Genomic DNA, 18772 nt, shown 5'->3' on the forward strand with positions numbered 1-18772 from the left:
GGGTCGAACCCCCCTTCCCCCTCCACTGGCCGCCCCCGGACTCCTACATGTCGAGGTCCCGCCGGGTAAGACCAGGTTAGAACGGCGCAGGCGGGACTCGGCTTTTTCAGTACGGCCGCTCGGCCCATCCTGGGCGGAGAATCCCCCCGTAGAGTGGCCCCTGGCTGGCGGCGTGGTGCAATGCTCGCCAGTCGCGCCGATTCTCCGGCTCGGCCCCGGGGTGAGAGAATCCCTCCCCATGTTCCTTGACAGAGACAACAGTCTTTTTGCAGGCTTGTCAATACACCAAGGTTTTGGTTGTGCACACCCATCAGCGTTCTTCTGTACACTGCCTCATCAAAGTTTTTCACGAATCCTCTGCAACAGGCCATGTGTGTCTCCTTATCCTCCTGCGAACTGACACCTGTACTATCCCTGCCTCTTACCCTGACTGCAGGCCTCTCATGTTGCCCCACAACCTGCAGATCCTGCTTGTGTGTTATCCATAAATTACATGTAGTTTCAGTATCTGAGCTTGTGGTTGTGAATGTGAAACCGAGTGATAGTACTGTTTTTGGATGTTGGGTACAGTTCGGTAGATCTGAAAAACTCTTTGAAATCAAACGTAGGTTAACTGTAAGTCTTTATTAACTCTTAGAATTAAAAAAAACATTTTATTGAAGGCATTTTAAATATATACATAATAACATAAATACAAAAGCCAACTGCGGAAACAGGTAACAAACCCTCGCTCCACCCCTGCACCCCCACCCCCACATACACACATACACACAACAAACACCCCCGACTCAACCCGCTGCCACCCCGGCAACCGCCTCCCTTTTCCAACTTTTCACCGCTCCCCCCCCAAACAAATAAATAAAACAATCACCACCCCCACCCCACTGACGATTCAATACGCCTGAAAGAAGTTGATAAATAGCTTCCACATCGAGGCGAACCCTTCTTGATCTTTTCCAAATGTAGGAGCTCTGCCTTACTCACGCCCCTGCCGTGGATGCCTCGGAGTTTTGCCAGTACAACAGAATCCATTTCCGGGCGATCAGGGAGGCAAAGGTCAACAGGTAGGCTTCTCTCCCCGCCTGTACTCACGGTTCCTCTGACACTTATCACCATCTCACCTATCCTCCACCCCCGAAAACTCCGATTCATCCTGACACTGTCATGTGTGGTCCATACACCACCTTAAATTGAATAATACTAAGTCGAGCACACAACAAAGACGCATTCACCCTCCGCAGAGTTTCACTCCACACTCCGGCCCCCAAAGCCCACCCACCGAACTCCTCGTCCCACTTGAGCCTGACCTCCTCCACAGGATCAGCTCCCCATATATGACCATATATGTCCACTACTATCTGACCCACCACTGACCAACTACAAACTGTGTGGGTTGTACTGCACTCATTCCCACATTAACCCGACATGTATCAGACCCTTATAGTACACCTCCCCCCAGGTATTTATACAATGTATAAGTGATTATAATTTACCTACGCTTTACATTGTTATTGCTATTATACATTTCCATTGTCATTACTGAATTATCACTACTTCATCTCTCCCCTTCAAGCCCTTGAATTTAAAGGTTCAGGTGGTCTGCAAGCCTTATAACCCTTCCACATCTTGTCTGCACACTGTTGAAGGAGCGGTAGGCTCTGTCACTGCTCATTCTTCCTGCAGGTTTGGGGGTTGCTTTAGTATCAGGGTGTGGCGCTAACAATTATACTCAAAGCCGAGAGACTAGTACAATAGAGGCTTTATTGCTGTACGATGTTGTCCCTCCATCTGCAACAGTAAACTAAGGGTCTGAGCAGCTCTCATACATTTATACATAAGCTCCCTGTGGGCGGAGCTAGCCGGCAGGGGCTGACCGGAGGAACCTGTATTACAGGTACAGGCATACATCCCCCTACTGCAGTACGCATAACTACAGTGGTTATCTCACCACATTCACCCCCTGTAAAAAATGAGTCCGGCGGGGGTGACATGTAACTCTAATACAAAGGATGCTATTTACAAAAGGGTCCAACAAGGAAAATCAAGAGTCCATCCGGTTAGCAGGTTACAGGTTGAGCCGAATCGGTAGTCGGACATTCCGCTGTGATCGGCGTAGCTGTGGTGGTGACGTCGGCACAGGCGGTGATGGCCCCGATGGTGCAGGTGCTGGCGGTGTTGGTGCTGGCTGCTGGCGGGATGACTCCGAGAGCAAGCCGAAATCTTCCGTGTCCTCCAGGGTGGGCAGGGGGATGAGGGATGGACCTGATGGGGACGAATAGGGGGGCGCTGGGGTTGGCGCAGGAAGGGGTGTGGGCATGGGATCGGCACCTGAGGGAGCCAGGTCCCGGAGCGAGACTGTGTCCTGGCGGCCGTCGGGGAACTCCACGTAGGCATACTGAGGGTTGGCGTGGAGAAGGCGTACTTTGTCCACCAGGGGTTCCGCCTTGTGGTGCCGTACATGCCTACGGAGAAGGATTGGGCCCGGAGTCGTGAGCCAAGTCGGGAGCGACACTCCGGATGTGGACTTCCTAGGGAAGGCAAAAACGCGTTCATGCGGGTGTACTGTTAGTTGCGGTGCACAGTAGCGACCGAATGGAATGGAGCGCGTCAGGGAGGACCTGCTGCCAGCGAGCGGCTGGGAGGTTCCTGGACCGTAGGGTCAGCTGGACGGCCCTCCATACCGTCCCGTTCTCCCTCTCTACCTGCCCGTTTCCCCAGGGGTTGTAGCTGGTCATCCTGCTGGAGGCGATACCCCTGCTGAGCAGGAACTGACGCAGCTGATCGCTCATGAATGAGGATCCCCTGTCACTGTGGATATAGTCGGGGAAACCGAACAGGGCGAAAATGGAGTCCAGAGCCTTGATGACGGTGGCAGACGTCATATCTGGGCATGGGATGGCAAAGGGGAACCTAGAAAATTCATCGACCACACTAAGGATGTAGGTGTTGCGGTCGGTGGAGGGAAGGGGCCCTTTGAAGTCCACGCTGAGGCGTTCAAAGGGGCGGGATGCTTTCACCAGGCGCACGCGATCTGGCCGGTAGAAGTGCGGCTTGCACTCCGCACAGATCTGGCAGTCTCTGGTGACTGTCCGTACTTCCTCGACGGAGTAGGGCAGATTGCGGGCTTTGATCAGATGGTACAAGCGAGTGACCCCGGATGGCAAAGGCTGTCGTGCAAGGCACGGAGCTGGTTCACTTGTGCACTGCCACATGTACCTCGGGAGAGGGCGTCTGGGGGCTCGTTGAGCTTGCCGGGGCGATACAAGATCTCGTAGTTAAAGGTGGAGAGCTCGATTCTCCACCGCAAGATTTTGTCATTCTTGATCTTGCCCCGCTGCGTGTTGTTGAACATGAAGGCTACCGACCATTGGTCAGTGAGGAGAGTGAATCTCCTGCCGGCCAGGTAATGCCTCCAGTGCCGCACCGCTTCAACGATTGCCTGGGCTTCCTTTTCGACAGAGGAATGCCGAATTTCGGAGGCGTGGAGGGTGCGTGAAAAGAATGCCACGGGTCTGCCGGCCTGATTCAGTGTGGCGGCAAGGGCGACATCTGAAGCGTCGCTCTCTACTTGGAAAGGCAGAGTCTCGTCAACGGCGTGCATCCCCGCCCTGGCTATGTCAGATCGAATGCAGGCGAAGGCCTGTTGTGCCTCGGCCGGGAGGGGAAAATGTGTGGACTGGATAAGTGGCCGGGCCTTGTCTGCGTAATGCGGGACCCACTGGGCGTAATAAGAGAAAAACCCAAGGCAGCGTTTGAGGGCCTTGGGCAGTGGGGAATTGGGAGCTCCATGAGGGGGCGCATGCGGTCGGGATCGGGCCCCAGTAGTCCGTTTTGGACTACGTAGCCAAGGATGGCTAAGCGGTCTGTGCGGAACACGCATTTCTCCTTGTTGTACGTGAGATTAAGGAGAGATGCGGTGTGGAGGAATTTATAAAGGTTGGCATCATGGTCCTGCTGGTCATGGCCGCAGATGGTGACATTGTCGAGGTACGGGAAGGTGGCCTGCAATCCGTACCGGTCAACCATTCGGTCCATTTCTCGCTGAAAGACCGAGACCCCATTCGTGACGCCGAAGGGAACCCTCAGAAATTGGTACAGACGACCGTCCGCCTCGAAGGCAGTGTAGGGACGGTCCGATTTCCGGATAGGGAGCTGGTCGTAGGCGGATTTCAGGTCAATAGTAGAGAAGACCCGGTACTGTGCAATCTGATTGACCATATCAGAAATGCGGGGGAGGGGGTACGCGTCGAGCTGCGTGTACCGGTTGATGGTCTGGCTGTAGTCCACGACCATCCTGTGCTTCTCCCCGGTCTTAACCACTACCACCTGGGCTCTCCAAGGGCTGTTGCTGGCCTCGATGATACCCTCCCGAAGCAGCCGCTGGACTTCGGACCTGATGAAGGCCTTGTCTTGGGTGCTGTACCGTCTGCTCCTGGTGGCGACGGGCTTGCAATCCACAGTCAGATTAGCAAAGAGGGAGGGGGGCTCGACCTTGAGGGTTGCGAGGCCGCAAACGGTGAGGGGAGGTAGGGGTCCACCGAATTTGAGGGTGAGGCTCTGGAGATTGCACTGAAAATCCAGGCCTAGTAAGAGTGAAGTGCAGAGGTCGGGGAGAATGTACAGACGGAAACGGTCGAATTCCACACCCTGTACAGTGAGTTTAACCAGGCAGAAACCCCGGATCGGGACAGAGTGGGAACCGGAGGCAAGGGAGATCTGCCGGTCGGCGGGATGGATCGCAAGGGAATAGCGCCTTACCGTGTCCGGGTGGACGAAGCTCTCGGTGCTCCCGGAGTCGATGAGGCAGGGGGTCACATGGCCGTTGACCAGCACCGATGTGGAAGAGGGTGCCAGGTTGCGAGGACGGGACTGGTCGAGCGTAACGGAGGCGAGCAGTGGTTGGTCGGCGGTTGAGTCAGATGAGTCCGACGAGGAGCGGTAGCGACCCGTGTCCCGTGATGGCGGCCCCTGGAGACGAGATGGCGGCATCCGCAGTACCTGTGGGTAAAATGGCGGCGTCCATGGAGCGCACGTTATGGGGTCGGAACAAAATGGCGGCGCCCATGGAACGCACATGGCTGTGGTGGATGAAGATGGCGGCGCCCATGGGGCGCACGTGGCGGGGGCGGCAAAAGATGGCGGCGCCCACTGATCGCACGTGGGGTCGGGGGAAGCGGACGGCGGGGCCCATTGAGGGAGCGGCTGAGGCGTGGGGACCGGCGGCGCGATAGCGGCGACCGTCCGGGACTGACACACCGCTGCAAAGTGGCCTTTCTTGTCACAAGCTTTGCAGGTCGCTGTGCGGGCCGGGCAGCGTTGGCGAGGGTGCTTCTGTTGGCCGCAGAAGTAACAGTGGGGACCCCCAGGGGGTGCGGTGCGGCGGGCAGCGCAGGCATAGTGCGCGGGGGCGGCTGCTGGGGGGGGCCGTTTGCGGGGTCCACGAGGGGTAGGACGGATGGGCCTGGGGAGCCGTTTGCGGGGTCCACGAGGGGTAGGACGGGTGGGCCGAGTGGCTAGCGGAGTAAGTTTGCACACTACGGGAGGCGGCCGTCATGGAGAGCGCCAGGGCCTTTGCGGCCATGAGGTCGGGGGCGACCCCTTCCAGCAGTCGTTGCCGGATGGGGTCCGATGCAATGCCTGTAACGAAGGCATCGCGCATGAGTAAATCCGAATGTTCCGTGGCTGTGATAGCCCGGCAGTCGCAGTCTCGTACCAGAGGTATAAGGGCCCTCCAGAAGTCCTCAATCGACTCACCCGGCTGCTGGACGCGAGTATAAAGATGATGCCTCGCAAACAGGGTGTTCGCCGATGGTGCATAGTTCTCCTTGAGCAGTTCCATAGCTGCGGTGTAGTCGGTCGCATCTCGAATGAGCGGAAAGACGCTGGAGCTAAGTCTGGAGTACAGGAGTTGCTTTTTCTGAGCCTCCGTCGGGGGAGGGTCTGCTGAAGAGATGTAGGCCTCGAAGACTGCGAGCCAGTGATCAAAGTCTTTTCTGGCGTGAGGCGAATGCGGATCCAGCTGCAGACGGTCAGGCTTGACTCTGATTTCCATGGTGACTGGGAAATCGTACAGCAATAAATTGTGGCGCTAACAATTATACTCAAAGCCGAGAGACTAGTACAATAGAGGCTTTATTGCTGTACGATGTTGTCCCTCCATCTGCAACAGTAGACTAAGGGTCTGAGCAGCTCATACATTTATACATAAGCTCCCTGTGGGCGGAGCTAGCCGGCAGGGGCTGACCGGAGGAACCTGTATTACAGGTACAGGCATACATCCCCCTACTGCAGTACACATAACTACAGTGGTTATCTCACCACACAGGGTATGATTTCATCCTGTGTATTCGGAGTTGCAGCATATGTTTGATGATTGGAAAGCAGTGGTGTAATCAGACAAAGTCAGCATGGATTTACAAAAGGAAAATCATGCTTGATGAATCTACTACAATTCTTTGAAGATGTAACTGATAAAGGTGACCAGAGAGAACCAGTGGATGATCTTTATTTAGACTTTCAGACAGCTTTTGACAAGGTCTCACACAGCAGATTACTATGTAAAGTTAAAGCGCATAGGGTTATGGGTAGTGTCTTGAGATGGATAGAAAGTTGGTAAGCAGAAGGGAAGCAAAATGTTGGAATAAATGTGTCTTTTTCTGATTGGCAGACAGTGACTAGTGGGGTACCGCAGGGATCTGTGTTAGGACCCCAACTGTTCACATTATATTAATGATTTGGGCAAGGGAACTGAATGTATTATCTCCAACTTTGCAGATAATACAAAGTTGAGTGGGAGGGTGAGCTGTGAGGAGGATGCAAAGATGCTTCAGCAGGATTTGGACAGGCTGAGTGGGGAGGGGGGGGGGGGGGAGTCCAGAACTAGAGGTCATAAGTTTGAGGATAAGGAGTAAACCTTTTAGGACTGAGGTGAGGAGAAATTTCTTCACCCAGAGAGTGGTGAATCTTCGCTACCACTGAAAGTAATTGAGGCCAAAATGTTGTGTAATTTCAAGAAAGAATTAGATATAGCCCTTGGGGCCGAAGGGATCAAGTGTTATGGGGGAAAGGCGGGATCAGGGTATCGAATTTGATGATCATCCATAATCAGAATGAATTGTGGAGCAGGCTCGAGTGCACCCCTTGTCGCCGGGAAACCCTTGCGCCATCAGTGGTACCGGAATATCCTGCCGGTATGAACAGCCAGTAAGTCCTGCCATTCATCACTTTTTTGATCTCTGGAGAGTTTCTCCCTCATGAAGCCCACATTTAGAATTTTTCCATCACTGGGGAGCTGAACTCGTTGCCCAGGCCAGCTCCTCAGAGATCGGCCCACCATTTTGAGAGAGTGCGCTGATCTCTGAGAGAGCTTGAAGGTCCCTTACACCCCCCACCCACAGGCAATGTCACCCCCCACATTACCCCACGCCCCAAGAGTGAGGATACCCCATTATGGATCACTGAGGAGACCCCTTTGATGGCCTTCCATGCCTCCTTATTGCCCCTCCTTTCAAGACCTCCACCTTTCACACCCCAGCCTTCTGGAGGCCCCTTCGTACCTGCCATTCACCCCTCATCCTCCATACTACACCTCGTCCCTCCTTTCATAGATCATAGATCATAGAATTTACAGTGCAGAAGGAGACCATTCGACCCATCGAGTCTGCACTGGCTCTTGGAAAGAGCACCCTACCCAAGCCCACACCTTCACCCTATCCCCATAGCCCAGTAGCCCCACCCAATACTAAGGGCAATTTATCATGGCCAATCCAACTAATGCACAACTTTGGACTGTGGGAGCAAACTGGAGCATCCGGAGGAAACCCACGCACACATGGGGAGAACATGCAGACTCCGCACAGAGAGTGACCCAAGCTGGGAATCGAACATGGGACCCTGGAGTTGTGAAGCAATTGTGCCAACCACTATGCTACTGTACTGCCCTCATGGGCAAGGCCTCTCTCCGGTCTGACCCTTGGCGGTGCCACCCTGATACTCAGGCACCCTGGTACTACAATCCAGGCAGTGCTCCTGTCTACTTGCAGTGTCACCCAGGAACCTTGACGGTGCCAGGGTAGCAGTGTCAGCCAGCAGTGCTGAGGTACCTGAGTGCCAGGGGCAGTGCCAGGGTTCTACCCTGCCCTGCCCTGACCAACCATGGGCCTCCAATGACCTGGGCAACCTCCCAGGCGCCTTTCCGCTGTCCACGTTTGTGTGGACCAGTGCTACTTGGTGTCTGGCTGGGGTCTCCTTCCGGGAGGCCGATAGATCCCGGGAGCCAGTTAGATCCAGTTAGATCTCGCGAGGCTTTACAGCCATCGGGTATCCCGGGGGAGACCTCACCCGGCTGCATCCTGTTCTCATTCCAGCGGAATGTAGCCAGTAGGTCGAGCTCTTTAGTATTTCCTCAAATCTAGCAGATGATTTCCTGTCTTGCAGTCACGTTGCCTTCAATCAGACCGACTGGGTAAAGTAGGGTGTTACCCTGCTTTGCTTTTAACTTTTTGTCTAAATGTGAAATGATTTGGTATTTTAGGAATCTTTTTCTCCAAAGTCCTCAACTATGTAAATGACCTGGGCCTTGGGGTAGTCCAAATTGAATTGGAAGTGTGGAGCTTTGGGGCAGGATTTGCTGCCCATCCCACTGCATGTTTTTCAGTGGCGGATGGGGCCCACCAGCGGGATTTTCTGGTCCCTCCTCTGTCAACGGGATTTCCCATTGACTGCACCCCTCATCGCCGGGAAATCCGTGCACCGTCGGTGGGACCAGAATATCCCATCAGCGTGAACAGCTGGTAAATCCGCCCTTGATCTCTGCTTACATTTTTAAGAGTGTAGGTTCCGTTTTAAACACTTTCTGAATTTCATGATGGTGTCACTGTTCACTTGGAGACAAAGGGATTTCCTGCATGTGTCAGTTTTGGTGGATACCACCACAAGGGTGATTGCTCAAATTGAAATTTCTTTCTCAACAACGGCTGGCTGGAACAGCAGCCTGCAGAGTTCTCTTTCTCAGCAGTTTTGTTTGTAGTCACAAATTATTTGAAACCTAGCTTTAACTGTTTTTTTCTGGGAGTAAAAAGCCACAATGTTGCTGGTTATTCAATTAGTTAGTTATAAATTTTTTCAGAAGGTGCTGACTCGGGGATCAGATTTTTACCAATGGCTTTTTTCAAACTGCGCTTCTTACTCTGAAGTTTTTCTAGATTTCTCAGAGCTTGCTGTAGCCTGGAATTTAAAAAGATTCCACGCAACCTTGCTGAGGTTGCTAACTCTGTGCTGTGGGATCTGACACTGGACTTCCAAAGGAGCAGTAATGGAGTCTTCTGCTGCAGTAAAGAATTTTAAATTTCTGGCTTCAGCTTCCAAGCGTATCTTTGGAGCTTTCTCTTGGTGAAATTTCCTCTGTTCTCTAGCTTCTTTTCGGGTCAGACTGCTTTGCTAAAGTTTTTTCACTCTTCTAGCATTTTAGTTTTTCCTTGAATTATTCTGAGAGGCTTTGGGTTTTTCCACAAGCTGCCACCATGTTGTAATAATAATAATAATAATAGCTTATTGTCACAAGTAGGCTTCAATGAAGTTACTGTGTAGGGTGTTGGTTACAGTTCAGGAGGTCTGATGAAGTCTTTATAGTCATACGTAGGATAACTATAAACCATTGTGGACTCTTAGAACTATTGACAAATAAATAGTAAAGGGCGTAAGCTATGAACTGTCTCCATGCTTGTTGGTACATACAACTCTGTCCAACACTCAACTGACCCTGGGTGCAAGTAATGTGTTTTCTTTAGTCACTGTGTGGGTGATAATGCATTCAGTCCCACATTAACCCAATATGTGTCAGACCCTCATACGACAAATATATCTTCATCATTACTGTCTTTTTGCTGAACCACAACTGCCCAACTAAGATGCACTTAGTTGGTGTCTGAAACGAAAATGGTGCAAGGATAAGGTTGTGGTGCAGGGAGCTGGCGGTGGGACGGAAAGTAAGACACATGTACTTATGACACTAATTGGTACATGTGTGAGATGGGGTTGTGGTGAATTGTTCAGTGTGTGAGTTAGCAGAATATAGTATTTGAAGGTGTATTCACTGACCAAGATGAACTATTTGTGTAAAATCATTGAACTTTTTTGCTACACTGCACTCTGGTCCCTCACTGTATGACTCCTGGCATTGACTTCCATGGCTAACTTCTACCACTGCCTTCTGAGCGTGCATCTCCTCCTTTCCACCTCTCCCACCAAGCTCCAGTGCGGCATCCAAGAACCTTGGAGAACACTCTCTCCAATGTTATGTCATTCCTCAGTGTTTCTTCGGGCCAAGCCACTTTCGGCATGACTGTCAGCGCCTGCCCCAACCACAATGCACCTCCTTTAAAAGATGCAGGCTGTCTTTAGTTGTTATTAGATCATGGAGTTAAACCACAACAATTGTTTTCTCTGGGCTTGAAAAAACACAACTACATCTGTGAATTAAGCCTTGCAATGTGCCAAATCAAAAATGAATGAGCGATTGCTGAACTCTGCAAAGGCGAAGATGTCTGTCTTTTCAATCCGTTGTCTGTTTTTCTTAGAGGCAAATGGTATAAAGATAAATTTAATAAATTTGTTCTTTCAGTCCAGTGTGTTGTCCTCTAGGCTGTACATCAGGAATTTGATTGCAGAGATCAGCAGGTCCTATATGATTTTCAATCCATCCATTTTAATTTACAAAAGGATTCCATTTATCTCAACCTTTTATGTCAGATCTGCTGGCACATGCTACCAACACAAACCATTAACAATATCCTAAATGGCATCTGATATTGATTTCTCTGAATACAAGCTGAGCATTAGTGAGCCAACTACTGACCTGTACATTTGACACTTTTATCTCCAATAAATGTTGATACGAGTGGTCTCATTCTCTCTCCTTGAAGGTATTTTTCTGTCAACAATGAGCAGTAGTTCTTCTGCTTGTTATATGCAGTGATATTGCGAATTCATTTGTAAAAATCTTTTCTTCACGATCTGTTGGGAAATTGTGCACATTTGGAACACAGTTAGTAGTACCATAGTATCAATACAGTATCAATATTTTTATTCAGGTTTTTCTATTGTCTATCTATTTAACTATTTTACTGCTGACAGAATTTTCTTTATAGACATGTAGCATGCCATCATTGTATTGTAGAAAGTATAGGGGTCATTTTCCGGCCCGTTCACCATGGACGCAAATCCAGTTATGGCCACTCTCGCGGGAGAGCCATATCGGGATTTGCGCTGGGGAGATCTCAGAATGAGATATTCCTTGTCCCCACACTGGTGACGTAATCAGGCTCACGTGGGGCGGGATTCTCCCCTACCCGGCGGGGAGGGGGGTCCCGGCGTAGCGGAGTGGCACCAACCACTCCGGCGTTGGGCCTCCCCACATTGAGGGGCTAGGCCTGTGCCGGAGTGGTTGGCACCACACCGACTGGCGCCCAAACCGGCTCCAGCGGCCTTTGATGCCCGCCGCCCGGCGCCAGGGCTGGCCGAAAGACCTTCACCGGTTCGCGCCTGCGCCGGTGCGTCGACGTCACCACCGGCGCATGCGCGCTGGGGGATTCTCTTCCGCCTCCGCCATGGTGGAGGCCGTGGCAGTGGCGGAAGAAAAAGAGTGCCCCCATGGCACTGGCCCGCCCGCCGATTGATGGGCCCCGATCGCGGGCCTGGCTACCGTGAGGGCACCCCTGGTGTCCGATCGGCCAGGACCTCGGGGGCCCGCTCGTGCCGCCGATCCCGCCGCCACCAGAGGTGGTTCAAACCACGGCGGCGGTATTGGCCTCTCAGCGGCGGGACTTCGGCCCATTGCGGGCCGGAGAATCGCAGCAGGGGCTTCGCCGATCGGCGGGGCGTCATTCCCGCCCCCCCCCAATTCCCGGGTGGCGGAGATTTTCTGCCACGGCGGAGGGGGGGGGGGGGGGGGGGTGGATTTACGCCGGCCCCGGGCGACTCTCCGACCCTGCGGGGGGTCGGAGAATTTCGCCCGTGATTACCATCAATTTAAATAGATTTAATGCCTTACCCTCCGGGTTTGCCGTATGTTCCCCCTGCTGGTATGTCATTACGCTGGCAAGAATCACTACTGCTCTGCAGCAGTCAAGGTAACCACACCAGGGTCACAAAGGCTAGTGTAGTCCTCCTGTTGTCAGGGACATGGCAGGGAACTGCACTGGCACTGTCCCTGGCTCTCTGGCAGTACCAATCTTAGTGGCAACCTGGTAATGCCAGGTTGGTACTGCCATGTGGGCCTGGCCCGGGAGGGGTGGGGGTGTGGGGGGGGGGGGAAGTATGAGCAGGGGAGCACAATGGCATTTTGGGGGGAAATGTTGAATCTATTAAAAATGTAGCCAAGACAAACCACAGAGGCCTGATTTTGATTGTTACGATTGCATCATGCCCATCATAGAATCCTGCTGGTGTTAATATGAGCAAGATGCTTTCAGTGAGACTCCAGCTTCAGGCTTGCTTTCCATCAGGCTTGATTTCCATGAGTCATACAATATCGAACTAAGCCTTTAAACTATCAAAGGTTTTCTGAAGTGCACAGATTGGAGAGAGAGGCCTCAAAGGATGCGCTTTCAGTGGTTTGGGGAAACGGCAATGGTTCAACCACCTTCACCTGAAGCCCCCAGAAACATCACGGGGAGCCTGCTGGTTTATGGGGAGGCACAGTTTTCAAGCCAGGCATCCTTTGGAAAATAATCTGGGTGTGTCATGACCACTTGTCAAAGGTGGACAGCTTCAAATCACGGACAGCTTCAAATCACCATAAAGTATTGTTAGTCTTTTGTTTTTGAGGGTCCAGGTCCCTACCTGGTTTGTGATCTCCAGGCGTGTCACACATCCTCTGAGATCAGGAGAATTTACCTACAGAGACCTTCCTGGAAAGGTTGGTGCAAAACTGACATTTCTGAGTCCCAGTTAAGGGCAATGATATTCATCGGGCTCAAACACTTATTGCAAGCAAATGTTTGTCTATATTGTGCAACAGATAGGAGAGCTGTCCTCCAGATTAGTCAAGTAGTTGCCTGACATGGGTTTGATTTTGTCAGTATAGCTATCAGCTAAACATCTGGTTCCCGCCATCACCATCCACCATTGACAGATAAAACTCATCAGAGTTGGGCACATTGGTGTATTGTTGGGTGGGAGTGACCCTGGAGGATCGTAACATTGACGCTAGACACTATGAAGTCTCATGTCTTCAGGGGAGATGACCATTTTGTGCCCTCTCTCAACTGATGAATCAGTAGTCATTGACCTTGACTTGGAGGTAACACTGAACACAGCAAGGATACAGAATGCACTCTAGGTGGAAGGGACTTTCAGTATCTATTGCCAAGCTGACCAAGGCAGGCCAGCAGCGCGGTTCGATTCCCGTACCAGCCTCCCCGAACAGGCGCCGGAATGTGGCGACTAGGGATTTTCACAGTAACTTAATTTTGAAGCCTACTTGTGACAATAAGCGATTTTCATTTTTAGGGGCTTGTTTGGCACTCTGGGCTAAATAGCTGGCTTTTAAAGCAGACCTAGGCAGGCCAGCAGCACTGTTCAATTCCCGAACCAGCCTCCCTGAACAGGCGCCGGAATGTGGCGACTAGGGGCTGTTCACAGTAACTTCATTGAAGCCTACTCGTGACAATAAGCGATTTTCATTTCATTTCAAATGTGGCTCGGAGGTATCATCACTGACCAAGCCCTGAAAACTATTGCTGCTGGCCCATGCTGGTGGGAGGTGGTGAGAGAGCCAACAAGAGCCAATAACCATCTCCTCACCAGTATACACGGCACAAACTCCCTTTCCCATCACATACATTTTACACTTTTAAAAAATTGTTGTAGTGGTACACAAGGCAGATTTTCATCTGTTACAGGTATTTCCTAGATCAGGTCACATGCGGTTTCTAGCTTAAGGGGCACCACTCCATATTAAGCATGGCTGACCAGGAGTCTCTCTTGCTCTTAGTGCCTGCCATTGGGTGTTGCAAAGGTTTTGAAGGTTGATAATCCAACTGTTGGCCATGCTATGAATGCATCTTCTTGGCCATCAAGGCCTGAGGCAGGGGTTTGTTGTGATTTGTGGTGTTTGTCCCTGGCAATACAGCAGAGTGAAGGTCAGATGACCTGTGCGACACTTACTCTGCCGCATTGCCCTTAAAGGGACAATTACCACAGAATTGAACCAGGAGTGGATGCTTCAAAGAGGCAGGGCCCCTACCCATTGCGCCACAAGATTTTTGTTATTTGTTGGCCTTCATTTCATTTGACAATCAATACTTTTTTGAGCCACACCAACAAAGGGGGCTGTCTACAGCCAAAATAATGAAAGAAAATAAAGACATGTGCTGAATGCAAGTTATGATTGAACAAAAGACATAAAAAATTTGAAGTACTCAGCAAGTCAAACAGCATCTATTGATTATTAGATACTTTCAAACGTTGAAAGAGATTAATTATTTCAAAGAAACAGTTTAACATTTCAATGAATTATGGAGAGAAGTTATTAATACTCCAGACTAAGCTAGTATTTATGGAAATAGCCAAAAATATTCACTGAAAACCATGAAATTCAGATATTTTAATTTTTTTACAGTATCTGGGCTGTATAGAAGTGTTACGGTCAATGCGTTCCCTTGATTTTAACATAAGGACACAGATTACAAGGTAAGATCCCATTTTCAAGTTTATTACAGTTATTTCAAATTGTTTTCAATCTTGATCCTAGCTATACTAATACTAACTTTAAGTGATTATAGTACAAACTAGGCAAAATCATGCTGGAACCTAGGACTGTGTAAATACTAAGTGTAAGCTCCCTCGAGGTGCCAAGTTGTATGTCAATGTTTTATACATCTCAATGACCTTGAACATTACATCCTCAAGAATCTCTGATTTATTTAGAGTACACTGCTTAAAATGAAACATGATCAAAACTGATCGTTTTTTTAACCACCCACCCAAATCAAATTCACACATTTTAGGGGGGCCTTTAAAATTACCTCCTCTGTTTCCCTGAGCATGTTTGCTATCAGTTTAAAATGAAAATCAAGCACGTTAAACCAAAAATAGTCCACATCTGTGCAACTTGTAATTTAATATAAAATATTATTTTTTTTATTCATGGGATCTGAATTTCGCTGACTGGGCCACCATTTATTGCCCGTCCTTAATTTCCCTTGAACTGAGTGGCCATTTCAGATGGAACTTTAAGAGTCAACCACATATTGATAGTGGCAGCATGGTATTTGGCCCATCAAGTTTGAACAGGTCTTTTTCTCCATCTGACCCAATTGCAATAGGCAACACATCAACTGTAGCCCAATTTAAGTCTTGTACAAGTTAGACGTTGACTCAAATCTTCTGGTCAGCATGAATCCCAGGGCTGGATTTTATGTACTCCCACCGGGACTGTTTTCGGGAGGGGGGCACATAAAATAGGGCGGGTACCCAGCCCACTACCTTCCTGCTCAACCCTGAGCTCACTCCCATAACACGGCGCTGAAATTCACAGCCCCCCATCATTTATTCAAAGGTCAATTGAACTTGTTACCAAGCCAACTGGCCCTGATAATACCCACGCCATGCCAATGCCATAATACAGTCAGCATGGATAATCAGCCAGGTGTGGGCACGCCATTTTCATAAAAAAGTTTTTAAAGGATAGAAAGGAAGGGGTTTACTATTATTGAGAGGTGCCCTTTGCACAGCAGTCAGCCCCCCTAAGCCCCCCTACGCACCTGCTCTCCAAAAGCACAACACACAAGGTCCCACGCACTGCTCCCTCCCTAACTGGCTAAACCTTCCTGGCCCAATCCCCTGGGTGTACCTTATTCCGGTATCCTTCGGGTCTTCTTGGGATTTGTTGCAGCCCCGACTGTGCCAACTGATGAGATCTTGGTGTTGCTGGGACTGCTAGAGCTGCAGCTCCCAAGGGCAAGGCTGCCTCCCAATGAGGGGAGGAATCACGTTGTGCTGTGGGACAGGCTGGTGTGGAGTGAGCTGGCTCCCAGCTGATTTTGCTTCTGAGTGTGCGCGAGCAGTTTGTCCCCTCTGTAATATCCAGTCTGCTGTGTCTCACAGTGATCACACAGAAAACTATCCACTTACCTGGCAGAACACATTTTGTGTTGTGGTTTGCATATATAAATTCAGAGATGTACTGTACTTGCAATATCCAGCTTATATGTGACCATACTCAGTGCATCATGCAGGTCAATGCTCACTATACTGGCAATTGTCATAATACCTTTATTCTATGGAAGTTCATTGTGGCTCAGCATTTGAGCCACCATAATAAACCAGAGGGCATTAAAGGCTATCTACTGATCATCTAGCTCATGTATTTAGACAACTCACACACATGAGCTGCATGCCGAGAACGATGCTGCAACACAAAATTTCATGGAGTTTAGGCAATGCTTCTGCTGCCTGAACACTTTGGAGAATCCAGAATGTTTCTCAAAAGTTATCATGGCCTGATTAATTGTGCAGGATCTTGCCAGCAGGTGTACGGTGAGAAATTGAGCAGGAGTAGGAGGAAACAGAAGAGAAGGAGGAAGAGGAGGGAAAGGAGAGATAAGGAGTAAGGGGGGAAGACAATCAGCCCAGCCCCTTTCCAGCTGGGCCACCCATGATCTGCTCATCCAACTGCAGTCCCAATTAACCCAATCCCAATTCCTCACTCAGCAACAGTTCACTCCTTTACTCTCTCTGTTACAGACTATCACATTGGCCTTTTGACCACTATTATGAAATAAAAACCACCATAAGGCAAACATTCCAAACAAATGTTTTTTAATTCATTCATGGGATGGGGTACGGCTGGCTCAGCCAGCATTTATTGCCCATCCCTAATTGCCCTTGAAAAGGTGGTGAACCACTGCAGTTGCTGTGGTGTAGGTACATCACTGTGCTATTACGGAGGGAGTTCCTGAATCATAACCCAGCTACAGTGAAGGAACAAAGATATATTTTCAAGTCAGGATGCTGAGCGCCTTGGAGGAGAAGTTCCAGGTTTCCCATTTGTCTGCTGACCTTGTCCTTCTAGATGGTAGCGATCGTGGGTTTGGAAGGTACTGCTGAGGAGCCTTGGTGAGTTCATGCAGTGCATCTTGTAGATGGTATACATGGCCGCCACTGTTCATTCATGGTAAAGTGAGTGAATGTTTATGGAAAGAGTGCCAATCAACCGGGCTGCTTTGACCTGGATTAGGCCAAGCTGCTTGTGCGTTGTTTGAGCTGCATACATCCAGGCAAGCTCCTGACTTAAGCCTTGTAGATGGTGGACAGGTTTTTGGGATGCAGGAGGTAAGTTCCTCATTGCAGGATTCCTTTAACCTGCCCTGGTAGCCACAGTATTTCTATGGCTAGTCCAGTTCAGTTTCTGATCAATGGGAACCCCAAGATGATTTGATTTGATTTGATTTATTGTCACATGTACCGAAGTACAGTGTAAAGTATTTTTCTGTGGCCGAAGCAACGTACACAGTATGTACATAGTAGACAAAAAGAATAATCAACAGATAAAAGAAAAGGGACTGGGGAGAGAGCTCGCAGAGAGTCGCCATGCTCCGGCGCCATCTTGGATAACGTTGATTGTGGGGGGTTTAGCGATGGTAATGCCACTGAATGTCAAGGGTGATGGTTAGAGTCTCTCTTGTAGGAGATGGTCATTGCCTGGAACTTGTGTGGTACAAAAGTAACTTCCCACTTGTCAGCCCAAGCCTGGATATTGTCCAGGCCTTGCTGCATTTGGGCATGGACTGCTTCATTATCTGAGGAGTTACAAATGGTGCTGAACATTGTGCAATCATCAGTGAACATCCCCACTTCTGACTTTATGATGGAGGGAAGGTCATTGATGAAGCAGCTGAAGATAATTGGGCTTAGGACATTATCCTGAGGAACTCCTGTAGTGATGTCCTGGAGCTGACATGATTGACCTCCAACCACTACGGCCATCTTCCTTTGTGCCAGGTATTACTCCAACCAATTAAGAATTGCCCCCTGATTCCCATTGATTCTAGTTTAGCTAGGGCTCCTTGATGCCATACTCGGTCAAATGCTGCCTTAATGTCAAGGGCAGTAACTCTCACCTCACCTCTGGCATTCAGCTCTTTTGACCATGTTTGAACCAAGGCTGTAATGAGGTCAGGAGCTGAGTGACCCTGGCAGAATCAAATATAAACTGAATGTTTGTGAGCAGGTTATTGCTAAGCAAGTGCCACTTGATGACCCCTTCCATCACTTTATTTATGATCGAGAGTAGACTGCTGGGGCGGTAATTGGCCAGGTTGGATTTGTCTTGCTTTTTGTGTGCAGCACGTACCTGGACAATTTTCCACATTGTTAGATAGATGTCAGTTTTGTACCTGTACAAGATGAGCTTGGCTAGGAGTGCAGAAAGTTCTGGAGCACACGTTTTCAGTACTATTACTGGAATATTGTCAGGGCCCACAGCCTTTGCAGCTTCCAGTGCTTCAGCCTTGTCTTTTGCACTGCTGTGCTGGACTCCCCAGCATTGAGGTTGGGGATATTTGTGGAACTTCCTCCTCCAGTGAATTGTTTATTTCTCCATCACTATTCACAACTGATTTGATTTATCAATAAAAGCTTCCAATATATAGAGTTGAACTAATAACCCAAGTGTATTTCCTTGATGTTTGCCTTCCATGCCAGTCCCACTGCTCCTGTGCAGTACTGCTTCAGTGCCTGCAGCATGGTTTCTGCGAGGCTGCTGGTTTTC

The 18772-nt window shown here is 49.8% G+C and overlaps 1 protein-coding gene across 1 annotated transcript in view; it reads left to right on the top strand.

Moving 5' to 3' along the window:
• shc3 (SHC (Src homology 2 domain containing) transforming protein 3) overlaps window positions 1–18772 on the top strand; it is a 279288-nt gene that overhangs the window by 93162 nt on the left and 167354 nt on the right. The window contains exon 2 of the mRNA XM_038804769.1: window positions 14621–14691. Coding sequence (XP_038660697.1) covers window positions 14621–14691 — 71 coding nt within the window. The remainder of the gene's footprint in view (window positions 1–14620; window positions 14692–18772) is intronic.

Source organism: Scyliorhinus canicula, chromosome 8 (genome assembly GCF_902713615.1).
Source record: "Scyliorhinus canicula chromosome 8, sScyCan1.1, whole genome shotgun sequence".
Taxonomy (NCBI): Eukaryota; Metazoa; Chordata; class Chondrichthyes; order Carcharhiniformes; family Scyliorhinidae; genus Scyliorhinus; species Scyliorhinus canicula.